Raw genomic sequence first — 15,056 nt, forward strand, 5'->3', positions numbered from 1 at the left:
TAACTTTTTGCCGTGAGGGTCTCTAGATGCTACATACCAATTTTCGCGGCAATCGGGTAAAAACTCTAGGACGAGTTCGCAAAAGTAGGTTTTACGAATAATTCAAAATGGCGGAAACATTTTCATGACGGAAAATGACGTCATAGGGTCCAATCGAATCGTCTTGAGCCAGGGAATCAGTGGAAACAAGAATTTCGTTTCTAGGACCTAAGGTTCAGAAATTATAAGCAAAAACATAAGTTCAACTTTGGACTGTTGGTGGCGCTAGCGGGTTAGAGATAGAGACTCCAAATTTGCTGTGGGGACACATTGGACTGTCCTTTATCAGTGTGCCAAATTTCATAACTTTCCTACGTACGGTTCTATGGGCTGCCATAGACCGCAATGGCGGAAGAAGAATAATAATAAATATAGCTGCAAGCAGCAATACCGGGGTCAAGCCGAAAAGGGCCCAAAAGGATGTAAAATTGAGATTGGATAAGCAGACTGAAGAACCTAGTTAAACCAAGTTTAATTAGTGAAAAGAGCCCACCCCCGTGTCTCTACGGTGTTCCGATGCAGAGATATAGCTTTTGCAAAAACGGTTGATAAGGTATTCTCATTGGTTGCTAGGGAGTGAATTGGCAACCATCAGTGATTATAGTCAAAGCCATGAAAGGAATAATCCATGATGACTCATGGTTTTAGAAGTGTTGTTGCAGTAGTTTTAGGCAAAAAATGCGTTATTCTATCTCAAAACCAGTAGGTGGCGCAATGACAAAATTGTGCATGCAACCTCAGGTCATAACTGTGTTACATCTAGCTAGTTTTATGACTATACACTTTAGTTTAGTGAAGAAACAGTTGTATGACCATAGGGCTGGCTTGATATCAAAGGTTTTGCTCAATTATAGGGCCACCTAGTGGTGCAAGCATACAATTTTTTTTGTGTGGCCTCAAAATATGCTCATACATCAGGGTATCAAATATGGTAAAAAAAATCTCTTTGCGTTACGAAGTTATAGCCATTTATGTGTAAAAACACAAAATTTAAAGGTAATTTTTCGTTTTTTGCAATTTTCAGCCATTTCTGATGAAAATTTTAATACAATGCCAATAGAACTTTTTGTTCAGAAGGTAATGCAATATTCTTCCTATGATGTTTTCGAGTCGATCAGAATTACGCTCGCGGAGATATTCGCGCGTGTTTTTTAAGTGCTATTTTGCCGCGCAGGGTTAACCGTAAGGCCAATTCTGGCATGTTTGGTATCGTTGGACTCGGCAACAATTCAGGACTCCAAGGAAACAAGTCCCATGAAAATACGTCGATCACAGCCAAAGTTATAGGTGTGTAAAACATTCGTCTTACCACTAGGTGGCGCTGCGACGAAACTGGGCATGCGCTCTCAGTTCCTGACTGGCATCACAAGTACCAAGTGTCGTTTCAATAGGCTTAAGTTTGGCGAAGATACAGCCTCAAATCCGTTTTTTTGCACTCTACGTAAAATTTGTTGACGCGGTTTACGCAAACAGATTGGCGAATCGACATGAATTCCATAACTTTTTGCCGTGAGGGTCTGTAGATGCTACATACCGATTTTCGTGGAAATCGGGCAAAAGCTCTAGGACGAGTTCGCAAAAGTAGGTTTTACGAATAATTCAAAATGGCGGAAAAATTTTCATGACGGAAAATGACGTCATAGGGTCCAGTCGAATCGTCTTGAGCCAAGGAATCAGAGGAAACAAGAATTTCGTTTCTAGGACGTACGGGTCAGAAGTTATAAACAAAAACGTAAGTGCAACTTTAGACTGTTGGTGGCGCTAGAGGGTTGGAGTTAGAGACTCCAAATTTGCTGTGGGGACACATTGGACTGTCCTTTATCAGTGTGCCAAATTTCATAACTTTCCTACGTACGGTTCTATGGGCTGCCATAGACCGCAATGGCGGAAGAAGAAGAAGAATAATAATAATAATAAGAAAACTAACAAATACAATAGGGGTCTTCGCCCCTTCGGGGCTTGACCCCTAATAAAAAGAAAACTAACGGATACAATAGGGGTCTTCGCCCCTTCGGGGCTTGACCCCTAATAAGAAAACTAACAATCTCAATAGGGGTCTCGCCCATTCTGGGCTTGACCCCTAAAAATGGCAACATGGGGGCTATATATAAGGACAAGAGACCAATAGAAACATGACACATCATGGAACAGGGAAACAAAAGACAAACATGGCAATAAACAACTTCAAAATAAAAGACATAAACATGAGAACTAGAACTTCAAAATAAAAGACCTGAACATGACAAGACCCTTACAGACAGCAGGCAAGCCAAGCACTCTGATAGTGGGTGACTCTATTATCAAAAACATTGGAAGCAGAGCTACCAGTACATACTGTTTTCCTCAGGCAACAGTTTCTTTTTTAAACAGTTTATTTATATAAGGTCTGTTTATTCAAAGTTTTGTAATATATAATATGAAACAAAAGAAACAAGAAAAAACGGAAACAGTACAACATACTTTATAATTAAACCCCCCAACATACCCCACCCCTATACCTATCAGACAAGACAATTACATTGTTTACAAATTAAAGAAAGAAGCGAGAGAAAAGGTAAACATATCTTGGGATTGTATTCCTTACCTACATTTTTCAACAAATTACTTAAAGGTATGGCAGTTACATAATATCTCTATAGACCATTAAAGAAAGTATTTTATTTTTATAAGTCTCTTTAATCCAGCGAAAAAAGAAAGAATGAGGAAGAGGGTCTTTCCATTTTAACAAAATTAATCTTCTGGCAAAGTAGTGTGCAAAAGGATCAAATTTAACAATCATGGCTACTTGAGTGCATATTTTGTGCTGTAACACCAAAAATAGAAATAAAGTGAGATGGGTCTATTGGAACACCTATTATTTCTGAAAATGCATGATAAATTAATTTCCAAAAATTATGTAGATGATGTCCAGAACATATGGATAAGCTTTTCTGCATTTGATGCAGACAGCATGGCATATTTCTACGATGGAAGAATGCTGTGTGGCAGAAATTGGAGATATTTCTAAAAAAAAGATAGATAGAAAGATAGATTGCTGTCAAACATCACAAATTATATTCTGACATATTTTGTTTGGGGCTATTTGGTTCAATTAAAAAGTATCTCTGACTTATTGGAGTTTAGCAAAAGGAAGTTATTTGCCATACAGTTACTGATGCTGCTAATACAGTCTGTTAACTTAGAAAACTGGTGGATTTTAATACTTGGGCTCAGGTGCGGAAGGCTGTGGTGTGAGCGCAATCGCAATCGGGCTGTCTGTAATCGTGCACCAAACGACTCAGCAGTACGGTGGGATCCAGTGTTAAGAGAGCGTTTTACTTCTTTCAAAACAATTGCATCTTAATGACAAAAGCGCACCCGGGCTCGGATCGATAAAAGTACAGTGTAAGTGCGTGCATCTGGGGGAGTAGGGAGGGGTGACAATCGCACTGAGGCTTGGTTGGGTTTGGATAATGTGAGTGCGCCCTAATGTTTTAAGAGCCACACAGATGCAAAATCGAAAATTACCTGTATTGCAGTGTATCATGTAGCTGTCCATCAATGTAAACAATGTGCAAAGTAGTTAAACCAAAAAGTGCATGATTAATAGTTATTGGCTTCTAAAGTAGGGAGTCGACTCTGAATCACAGGTCTGTGAGGGACCTGAGCGGTCAGGAAAAAAGAACACAAAGTCTTTTTGGCAAAAGTAATGGGTCTTCATTTGAACCCAACTGAAGTCAACCAAAACAGCATACGAAATCAAAACTTGTTGCAACAAACCAGACCAACCAAATGAACAAAGCAAATGACATATAAAGGGAAAGATGGGCCCATTACAATACAAAAGGGGAAACAAATTCACATTACACTTAACATATAATATTAAACAAAGTCCAGATATAATCAAGCAAATACATTTTGAATTAAAGCTCAAAAAATACAAATTTAAACTAATCATAAACACACAACTAATGAAATTAATTTAAAGACTTCTATTATTCCATTATCACAAGCCCTCCCCCATGCAGTCTTAACACATGGTACATCCAGTAGGAACCATCACTTTAAATCTCGGTTTCCAACAGGACTCTTTTCAATTTCAATTTTTTTGTCACTCCCAGGACAATACGGCTGAAGGCTTCCATAGACCTTATTACGGTAAACTTAAACTCAAATAGAAAAAAGTATAAATAACAGATACAACATAACTAATTTGTGTGCACTCCAAATCAGAAATGATGTAAATGAACATGTAATATTAACCAAAGAAATAAAGAATAAATGACTTAACTGTTGTGTGTGATTATTTTAACAAATCCTGAAATAAACTATTTTAATGATTAAATCAAGAATAAACATGTGTATGCAAGGGTGTGGTCTACATTACCGCTAATGTGTGGGCGCTTCTTGGGCCATCACATCTTCATATAGTTTGAATCTGCCTGTCTCTATCTACGTAGATACAAACACTTTGCATAAAAATCTCTGCCTATAGTCTTGCCCGGGAGAAACAAAAACTCTGACCTGCCCAAAGACACTTCAGCAATTTAGTGTGTAAACATATCAAGAAGACACTGGCCCTCATTTATCATTCTTGCGTAGAAACGGGCGTATATGTTGGCGTAAGATTATGCTTACACTCCTCTCACCGCCTGATTTATGAAGCTGTGCGTACCTCTGAAATTCAGGTGTAAGCAATATCTGCCCTTCATAAATGCCGCGGCTGAAAACGATCGTCATTAGAATAACACGACCATATAAATTCAAGTCTCCACCTCACCCACGCCCTCATTTTACGACATTGACACATGGAAGACGGCAAAGACGAGAAACCAGGGAAGTGGAAAGAAACAAAATTGTTTTATTTCGGAGTTTAAAGAGCGGGATTAAAGACACATTAATAATTGGATGACGTTTTGTAATATTTGTATTATTATTTTTTATTATTAAAGACGCTTCATGGATATTTAGAAGAATAATTATTTATTATTATTATTATTATTATTTACTGTTGCTTACATCTAAATTATATGTCTGCTTAATGGTTCGGTTAAGTTTTTTAAAAATAATATTTTAAAATGATGTAGTAACTTTTGTAGTGTGTTTTTCTGTATTTACATACAATTGTTTGTTAGCTAAGATCCAGGGCCCGGTTCCCCGATAACGTTCACTCTTAGCGTGCTAAGAAGACTCAAAAAGATATATCTTACCAAAGTTGTTGATGTTCCTAAGTGTGTTCCCCGAAGTGTCTCTTAAGGAGCTTCTTAACACGCTGCCTCTAAGAACGACGTACAATGGCGCTGTCCCAAGTGAAGATGCTGAATTATTTGCAATCGATCACTCAGGGATCGATTTTCCACTTCACGCGAAGGTGCATTACGACGTTAAGAAAGACAACACGTTATATACAAATGGAACATTACTCAAATTATTCCAGTCACATTTATTTTAACATAGTTTAAGTTATCCGTAAAATATAGACTATTAATTAAATGATCAAATTGTCAGTAATACGGGTAGACGAACCGGGTATCCCTCGCTCTTTATCCACCCTCCTTATCCCGTTGTGCCACTTGTGCCGCTTCTTGACATGGGTTTTGACTTTAAAAAAATATGTAATACACTTTTATACGACTGTTAAGGTACTTAACAATCAGAATTGATTGCAGTATTTCTGTTTAATGCGGTAGGCTATTACTTACCATTTATGTTTTCAATAAAAAGCAACCTAGTTAGATAGAGAATATGGTCTAAGAAGATCTAGCAGCTCCATAATGAGTTGTCTTAGAAGGCGATTTTTTTTATTTAGCCACGTCAGACAAAATGTCAAAAGGTTTAAGGGTTGAAGAATAAATAAATTGGCATGGACTAAACAGTTACGCGGCCGGTGTTGTGTGGAAGTCTGTTCCCCCATGTTTCCCTTTAGTGTATTGTTTTTATAGCATTTTTTCACATTATACAGTACGTTTATTCTTTATATACATTGAAAGTTTTAATGGCTACTGAGATGTTTATGTGTGCATTTATGTAATGTATCTTGACTGTTCTTGATTGTAAGTCAATTATTTTTACAGTATAAATCATATTATTTATATATTTATTATGTTTGGAAACATAACAGTTTTAAAACAAACAGTAGAGAAAAAAGAAAAGAAAAAGACAGGCTATATGTTAAAAGACATAAAACTGTCAAATATGAAATATTTAATAAATTGTATAATAGAACACATGATATTATTGCTTTTTAGTATAACCAATTGAAATCTTTAATCTTTCTAACTAAATTATTAATGTAACGTGATGAAAACGCTATAAACATAGAGGGAACAGACTTCAAAGAGGAACAAACACCGGCGCCGTCTTTGATTCATTAGTTCTGATACCAAATAAAGTCAACTGCATAAATAGTCCCGTATCCATTGCAAACATTTTTTATTATAAGTCTTACAAATGTCCATAACATAAAATCATTGTCAGCATACCATAGTTTGACTTGTACTGCGCTGCGCTGATTTCTAAAGACAGCGGCGATAGCGTTTTGCGCTCAAACAACGCTAAGAGAGAGCTTACGAATGGTCCAGACCAACCTTACGAAAGTGTGACTTACAGAAGATATACTTAGCGTACGAACGTTTTGGGAATCGTGCCATAGAGTTAAGAGAGAGGTTAAGGAATAGGTTAAGAACTTCTTAGCGATAAGAACGTTTTGGGGAACCGGGCCCTGTTTGATTCGGAGCTCCGGATTTAATTCAAATTAACAATTTGTTTCCACGACATCCACATGTTTAACTAGGCTAATTCATAATTTGAAGTAATAATAATTGTAATAGTAATTACGAAATATTATAATAATTAATTCCAAGAAACAAACTGTTGAATATTGGGAACAAATTTTATATTTATGGCCATACTTTAGACTAAATAAGAAAAAGAAGCGTCAATAATGTAGCATAAAAGATAATTCGTAGCCATGATTTTGTCCGCTTGTCATCATGATCGGATTTATGGCTCCATTCAACACAAACATTTTACTTTACCTGTTCATGTGTAGCTATTTATTTATCATCGAATGGTATGTAACTAGCTTACCTTTTGATGCATTATTACCATGTTTTCGTAGCACATCCTTGTGCTTTCTTGCAATGTGCCGCTTCAGATTCCAGGATGAATATTTGCTAACTTTTACAGTCTCTCTGCACTTCCTTTCAATGTTTTCTTCCAGTCCAATCTTAACTTTAATTTTTACTTTACATTTATGAATAAGGCTTGAATTCCATAACTTATTGCTAGACGTTTTTACAGATTCTCGAACTAGCAAATTATCAAAGGGCGTTCTGGGTTCAACGAGCGGTGCTGAGCGAGCAGACTTTTTAGAGAGGCGCTTTGATGGTAATATTACCGCACCGCTCAAGGCTCCGCTCCGCTCACATGCTTTGCCCTGAAACGTCAGGTAAAGCGCCCAGGCTCTCAACTGAAGGAATACATATGCCTACAAATCAAATGCTTTGGTAAAGTCTCACAAATTAAACATTGAACATTGTTGCATAAAAATAAACACTGACGTTTATAATTACTATGTTTTTGTTACAGTGGGTCATCATAATATATCATATTTTAGTTTGTCAGTGAGGTTTGTGGTGTTAGGAATTGTTTGCGCATTTCTGCACTAACTCAAAATGTGTGTACACCACCTCCTGAGCTGGCGTAGGATTTGAGCGTGCCGTACGCCAACGTCCATATTGATAAATCTCAAAGTCACCGTGGTTTTGGGTGTACGCCAGGTGTACGCTGGAAATTTGGTGTACGCACGTTTGATAAATGAGGGCCACTGTGTTTTCAGCTGTGAAGGCAAGTTTGTGTTGTTTTCACTATCAAAGGATGAAGATATGAATAATCCGTGTTAAAATTACTTTTTTCAAAGAGGGATTTAATAAATATTTGGCTGTGAAGAATCAGTGGTTAAAATACTTTTTCACTGAGGGATTTACTAAACGTTTAGCAATTAAAGATGGTTCAGTACCCACTTTATTTGGAACAACATGCCTCTCCTAACCCTTCTGAAAAAAAAAACGGCATCAAACCAGCATGGACCAGCATGAGAATTATGCTGGTCTATGCTGGTTTGACACTGGTTTAGCTGGTGGTCACTAGCAAACCAGCACCAAAACACAACATATGCTGGTCTTGCTGGTATGACCAGCATGGGATGCTGGTGCTAATGTTGGTTTGGTGCTGGTTTAGCTGGTGCTAATGCTGGTTTGGTGCTGGTTTAGCTGGTGCTAATGCTGGTTTAGCTGGTGTTCACTAGCAAACCAGCACCAAAACACAACATATGCTGGTCTTGCTGGTATGCTGTTTTTTTCAGCAGGGAACCACAATCTGTAAGTATGATTATTTTATTGTGTTTATTTTCCTTTTGTGTTTATAATTTTAGTGTTCTAAAATTTTTGGTTTACTGTAATGTCTTATCAGTAAGCTGCGCTAGCAATGCATGTTGCCGGGTTAGCTACATACTTGCTTAATGAAGAATTTTAGTGTCTGTGGTCATTTTTATAACTTGGACTAATGATGAATGATGTGTATGTTGGTGTTGTATCCCAACGACTACATCACGGGTAGGCAACGTCGGTCCTGGAGTGCCGATGTCCTGCAGAGTTTGGCTCCAGCTCTAATCAAGCACACCTGAACAAGCTAATCAAGGTCTAAAAAGTCACCTGAAACCTGTAGCCAAGGTTTTATCAGGGTTGGAGCGGAAATCTGCAGGACATCGGCACTCCAGGACCGACGTTGCCTACCCCTGGACTACATCATATGATTCACTCTCACAACGGAGGTAAACTTCCCCTTGCGTTCAATTGTTTACTTCGAGAGAAAGAAAGAACAGGACATAAATATCACTACGCATGCCAAACCACCAATAGGAAAAACAATGCTCATGGGGAGTGACTACACTAAATAAATAGATCCTGTACAGTTGGTGCTTAAACTCTTAATGTCTTGATAGAAAGTTGCACTAGAAAGCAGCTAACACATGTGCACTAGTGTTTACATTTTTGTTATGGCCCGTTTAGCTTCATACTTGCTTAAATGAGTGTAAAAATATAAGTGTCTGTCATCGTTTTATAACTTGGAAAATGATCAATGATGTGTATTTATGACACTAATGTCTTCTCAGTAAGTCATGTTAGCACTAAGTCAATACATGTTGCACTATTGTTGGTCTGTGCCACTGATCAATGGTCTGTGCGGAGCCTGTGTCAGTTGACCAATCAGAGCAGAGTAGGCTACTGAAAGGTGGGGTTTAGGCCGACTGAGTCATTGAACGGCTTCACACAAATCGTTTGGGGATCTCCGAGAAATGGGGTAGTATTAAATTTATATTTTGAGAAAATGATAAAAAAATTGTTTTTTGACCTTAAATCTGTTGCCCGGGACTTATAAACAGTGATAGGATGCTTAAAATGTGCATCTTACTGGCTCTTTAACAAGACTCTAGTACTGAAGGCATTTATGTACACTATTCAGTTTTAGTTATTGCACATCCTGCTGCAAAATAACATTGCCCTATTCTTCCTATATTTACCCACTTAAATACATATCCCCCACTGTTCACTGCTTTCCTAAGGCCAGGGGTGTCCAAACTTGGTCCTGGAGGGCCTGTGTCCTGCAGAGTTTAGCTCCAAATCAAACACATCTGAAGCAGCTAATTAAGGTCTTACTAGCATGCTACAAACTTCCAGGCAGGTGTGATGAGTCAAGTTGGACCTAAACTCTGCAGGACACCGACCCTCCAGGACAAAGTTTGGGCACCCCTGCCTAAGGCCATCGTCTGGCGCTGGCCATCGGTGTGAGGGCCCTTTCATCGCTGCTTGCAGCTTTAATTCTTTCTATTCTTGCTTTCAGGGTGCTATTCTCACTACAATGCTGGTCACAAGGAACTTTTCGGGTAACTATAGGTTTTTTTTCTTTCCATTGTCTACTATTGTGTTTTAATCTGACTATTTAATGATTTAGGAAAGCAAATAAGGGATTCTCATACATTATTGTAAAATAGTTTGTACATTTGCTAGTCTTTCTTAATGTGCTTGTTTTATTTTAATTAGTTTTCAAATGGTTGGTTAAGACTAAAACTGTTAAAAATGTTTTTACAAAAAAATAAATACAATACAAATACAAAAAATTGTTAGTGCTTGTGGAACCGTTGATTAATATATGGTGTTAATTGTTATGCCCCAAACATGACTAAAATCGAAAAATATTTTTATTTAGTGATTAAGATTTAGTCAATAATATGAATTAGTGTCCTGCTTTTACTGAAAAAAAAAAATCAAATTAATTAATTAAAGTTATAGAACATTCAATAATTGACAACAATTGACAAATGACAATAGTGCTAAGCCCTATATTGAGCAATATACTGTAGGTAATTTGTAAACTGCTTGTTTCCTTTATTATGGTGGTTGGTTGTTGGTGATATCTGTAAAAGGTCAGATATGTCTCAGCTGATCTAAAATAGATTTCTCCATCTGCCATGAAATTCTGTTATGGTGACAAGTTTAACAGCTGTAGCTTTTGCCAACCATTCTAACATTCATTACCGCATGATATATATATATATATATATATATATATATATATATATATATATATATATACACATTTATATGCACACACACATTCTGGTTTCCATGTTTTGTGGGGACATTCCATAGACGTAATGCATTGTATACCATACAAAATGTATATTCTATTCCCCTTACCTACCCCAGTCCCTAACCCCAACCACCACAGAAACCTTTCTCCTACTTCATATTTTCAAGAAACATAATTTTGTTTGATTTATAAGCTTGTTTCCTCATGGGTACTGGTATTACTGGTATTCCTATCTTTGTGTGGACAATTGGTCCCCACAACGTAATAATTACCAGGTACACACACATACACACATAAAATTACTTATCAATGTTGGGACTGTTAAACGTATAGCTGTATATTACAAATGTATGCTCCCAAAGAAGCTTAAAATAGTAGGTTTATGTTTAAAAAAATAGTTGGGACATGCCTACACAAAATAGTTTGCTGCATGAGGAATTAATAGCTTGACAGCTTAAAAAAAACAACTTGACTTGGCATTGATGAAGCTATTGAAATAATTCAGTTCTGTTGAGGGTCTATTTCTGCAGTGTTTCTATTTCTGGCATAATTCTTGCCACATATTTTGTTGTGGATAACAGATGTAAATAGATTTTTAAATAATTAAAATTATTTTTTCAAATATATATAATAACTGTATTGTTTAATATCTTTAAAAATGGCTGGGGTGTGGGTAATATGTGGTTATGGTCTACTGTAAAATCCCAACACCTGTTTCAGGAACTCAACAGATCTTCAGAGAACAACTTGAGTTGAAAAGCTGACCAGTGCTATGCCTTTCACTATGCTTTTCTGGGCATTTCTGCCCTTTTTTATTGCCATTTCACTCTTTTTCTTTGTGTCTCATTCAGGAGGAAAGAGTGGGGTCAGCAAGAAGACAGATGGTGTCAAGGTAAAATGTAAATCATGTCCTAAAAAATGATATTGATCAGCTGCTGAATAATTTTATGTATGATAATGAAGACCGAGGATGATAAATTATAACTTTGTTGTCCACAAATTATTCTATTCTTATTCTTATTCTCTATTCTATTCTATTCTATTCTATTCTATTCTATTCTATTCTATTCTATTCTATTCTATTAAAAAATATTTTTCTACAGTAAGAAATTTGGAAAGCAAAGCTGTATTACCAATCTTCTTTTGAAAACAATATTGTGGAAAATAATCTTCTGTTTCATAAAAAAATTATTTTGTGTTTGTTATTGGTTTGTAATCACATAGGTAAAGTAAATGAAAACAAACAGTAAATAGCAGAATTGTAATTTTTGGGTTAACTACAGCAGTGATTCTCAATCAAGGAGTATGTGAAGAATTTCCAGGGGGTACGTGAAAAGATTTAGATTTTGCTTTGATCTCATTTAACTTTAATAAAATGTCTCTCATTTTTCAAGTCTTTTACATAAAACATTGACATGTAAAAATCACCATTTTAAATGTAATTTTATTATCATTAATATTATTAGCAGTGGTGAGTAAATGCGCTGCACGCTCCAAAATGCAATAGCAATAACCAATTTAAGAACGTTCTGACTATTTTCAATGAACCTGAATTGTTTCTAAAAACAAAAAGTTTATGAAGTATAAATTATGTTATGGTCTACTGTACCAAAATGCAAATATGTTACATTTTATGGCAGCGGGAATGAATATTATCATTTAATAATATTCATTCCCAGTGCCATAAAATGTAACATATTTGTCCCATGTGATGTCTTTTGTATTTATAGTGAATGTCTTAACACATTTTAGAACACTAAGAAGCAGGGCTTTGAACCAGAATTTTCCCCCAATTTTTTGTTCCGAACAGAAACAGTATTTTAACGTTTCCGGTTCAACCCTAAAATTGACGTTCCTGAACTGGTTAGAACAAAAAAATAAAGTTCACGAATCGGTTAATAACATTCCACGTCAGCTGTAGGAAATACAAATAAGTAGGCTGATCATCAGGACATTAAACTTAAATTATTAGTCTACATAATTTTTCTTAAGTCTCTGTCTTTTCATCAAACATTAAAAAAGGCTACAGAAGTGTAATTCTGACATGCCTACATTTGTTAAGTGCACTTAAACATGTGCACACACACAGACCGAGGACGAATTCCAATTAGTGCTTTGGGAAGAAGATGCAGCATAAACATCGGCTCCACATAAAATGAAAATTATGTTGTTTTCAGTGCTTTATTTGCCAAATGTATCACTCAAAAAAATATTTAGGCCTAATTCATAAGATTTATGTATTTTGATTACATGTAACATTTCCATCCATTTGGATTACATACTTTTAATCTAAAAAAAACAAATAAACTTTATATGATAGATTTTTTTTAGATATATGTAAATGAAACCAGTAAAATGTATGTGTATAGTTTTACTTAATCCAATGTGTTTTAAATGCATAAAACAAATGGAATGTATTCTTTATTAATAAACCCAATTCACTTAAAATGCATTACATTTAGGTATCTTACTAATAAACCATTTATACATTTGTATTACTCCCCCATTCACCCTCCTAAATCACAATATGCTATAACAAAAAAACACACACACTAAAAAAAGAATAGCCAGACCAATTGGTTTTATATTTTATCAATTTATTTAATACTTCAAGGCATTACTCATAAGGCAGCAAAAAAGAGCAGCTAACAACTACAGCCATGGCTTATACACCTCGTATTGTGTGCAAAAATAAATAAATAAGTTTGTTTCAGACATTTCAGCCACAATCAACCTCATTCCACAAATAAGAGCAAACATTTTAACAGGCTGCAGAAATACAAAAACCCCTGTAAAACTCGAGGTAGACATAAATCAGGGACAACAACATTACTTTAACATTTTCAGAAATCTGTGACATGATTGGATGAAAAAAATGGCACATGGCTCAGTGTTTTGAGTGGCTGTGTGCCATTAACAATTTTCATGCATCTTTAATTACATGTTAGATATACATCAATTACATTTTTCAAAAACTTTTCAACTTTTTAAATTGTTAAAGGAATATTCCAATTTTCTAATTTTCTAACCTCATATGTTTATGTTTTGCTTTGTTCAGTCAATAAGAAATAAAGTTTGAGTTAAAGATTCCAGGATTTTTCTCAATTTAAGACTTTATTCGACCTCAAGTTTACAGTTTCAATGCAGATTTAAAAGGGCTCTCTAAATGTTCCCAAATAAGGGTCTTATCTAGCTAAACGATTGTCATTTTCAAAAATAAAAATAAAAGATGACTTTTAAATCACAATGTTTTGCACTAGCTGTGTGACACGCTAGCATGACATAATTGAAACTACCGCTCCAGTGTTTACAAGCGAGGAGAAAGAGGAGCGTTCAGATGTTGTTGTATGTGGAATGATACTAATTATTTGTCTTTGGGTCCGTTTATTATTTAAAATGGTCCACAAATGTGCGTTTGACATTTGTGATGTATAACCATTAAATGTTATTATGTAGTACGCAATGTCGCACTGTGTGTCACATGGATAATGCAAGACAAGAAGTTGTGTTTTAAAAGTTTTCTTGCCAAAAATGATAATCTTTTGGATAGATAAAACCCTTATGCCTCAGTTGGGATCGTTTAGAGCCCTTTAAAGCTGCTTTGAAACTACAATTTTAAACTGCATTGAAACTAAACTGTTGAGGTCCAATAAGGTCTAAAACCTTAATTTCTTCTCGACTGAACAAAAAAAGACAAACATCTTCGATGACAGACAGTAAATTATCAGGATTTTTGTTTAATGAAAGTGCAATATTCCTTTAATGTTAAAAAGTTCACTTATAAATGTACAAAAATGTACCCACTTTGAGGGGGATGTCACAGCGTGTCTGTCAGGTATTCACTGAAGCATCTTTCAGTGATTGCTTGGTTGTATCAAGTCCAGTTCCATTAGGATTTTTTGAAAGGTCAAAGGTGCACTTGAGGTTCTTCAGGTAGTTCAGTTTAAGTGCATAAATGAGTCCAAAAAACAATTTCACACCCATGTGTGACACCAAGTAGGTTTTGCAAAACTTCCACTGTCTGTGCAATCCCCAACTCACCAATTTCACAATTCTGGAGAAGAACAACAAAAAAAATCAGTCCCAATAGCAGTCGAAGTGAAATTTTCAAAAATGTGCAGGCAAATTGTTTTACAAACTCTGATATTTAAAATATGTAGACTGATTCAAACGTGTAAAATAATAGAACATTAGTCACAAAACCATCAAAAGACCTGAAAACAGATAATCACCTTGTTTAAACATCTAGTTATCCATAAGATATTTATATACACACACATACACATGCATACACGTACACATACATACATAGTATACATACATGTATAAATAGAGATATAAAAATAGAGTAGGTTGACATACACTTACCACATTTTCTTTAATGT

At 35.6% G+C, this 15,056-nt stretch overlaps 1 protein-coding gene across 8 annotated transcripts in view; it reads left to right on the forward strand.

Moving 5' to 3' along the window:
- The window catches only part of camk2a (calcium/calmodulin-dependent protein kinase II alpha), a 901,358-nt gene that overhangs the window by 510,155 nt on the left and 376,147 nt on the right, over positions 1-15,056 (forward strand). For all 8 annotated transcript variants that reach the window (XM_065287693.1, XM_065287692.1, XM_065287695.1 and 5 more), the window contains 2 exons: positions 9,922-9,964; positions 11,523-11,563. In XM_065287693.1, the coding sequence (XP_065143765.1) occupies positions 9,922-9,964; positions 11,523-11,563 (84 nt within the window). The remainder of the gene's footprint in view (positions 1-9,921; positions 9,965-11,522; positions 11,564-15,056) is intronic.

The sequence above is a fragment of the Paramisgurnus dabryanus genome, chromosome 18 (assembly GCF_030506205.2).
Source record: "Paramisgurnus dabryanus chromosome 18, PD_genome_1.1, whole genome shotgun sequence".
NCBI classification, from domain to species: Eukaryota; Metazoa; Chordata; class Actinopteri; order Cypriniformes; family Cobitidae; genus Paramisgurnus; species Paramisgurnus dabryanus.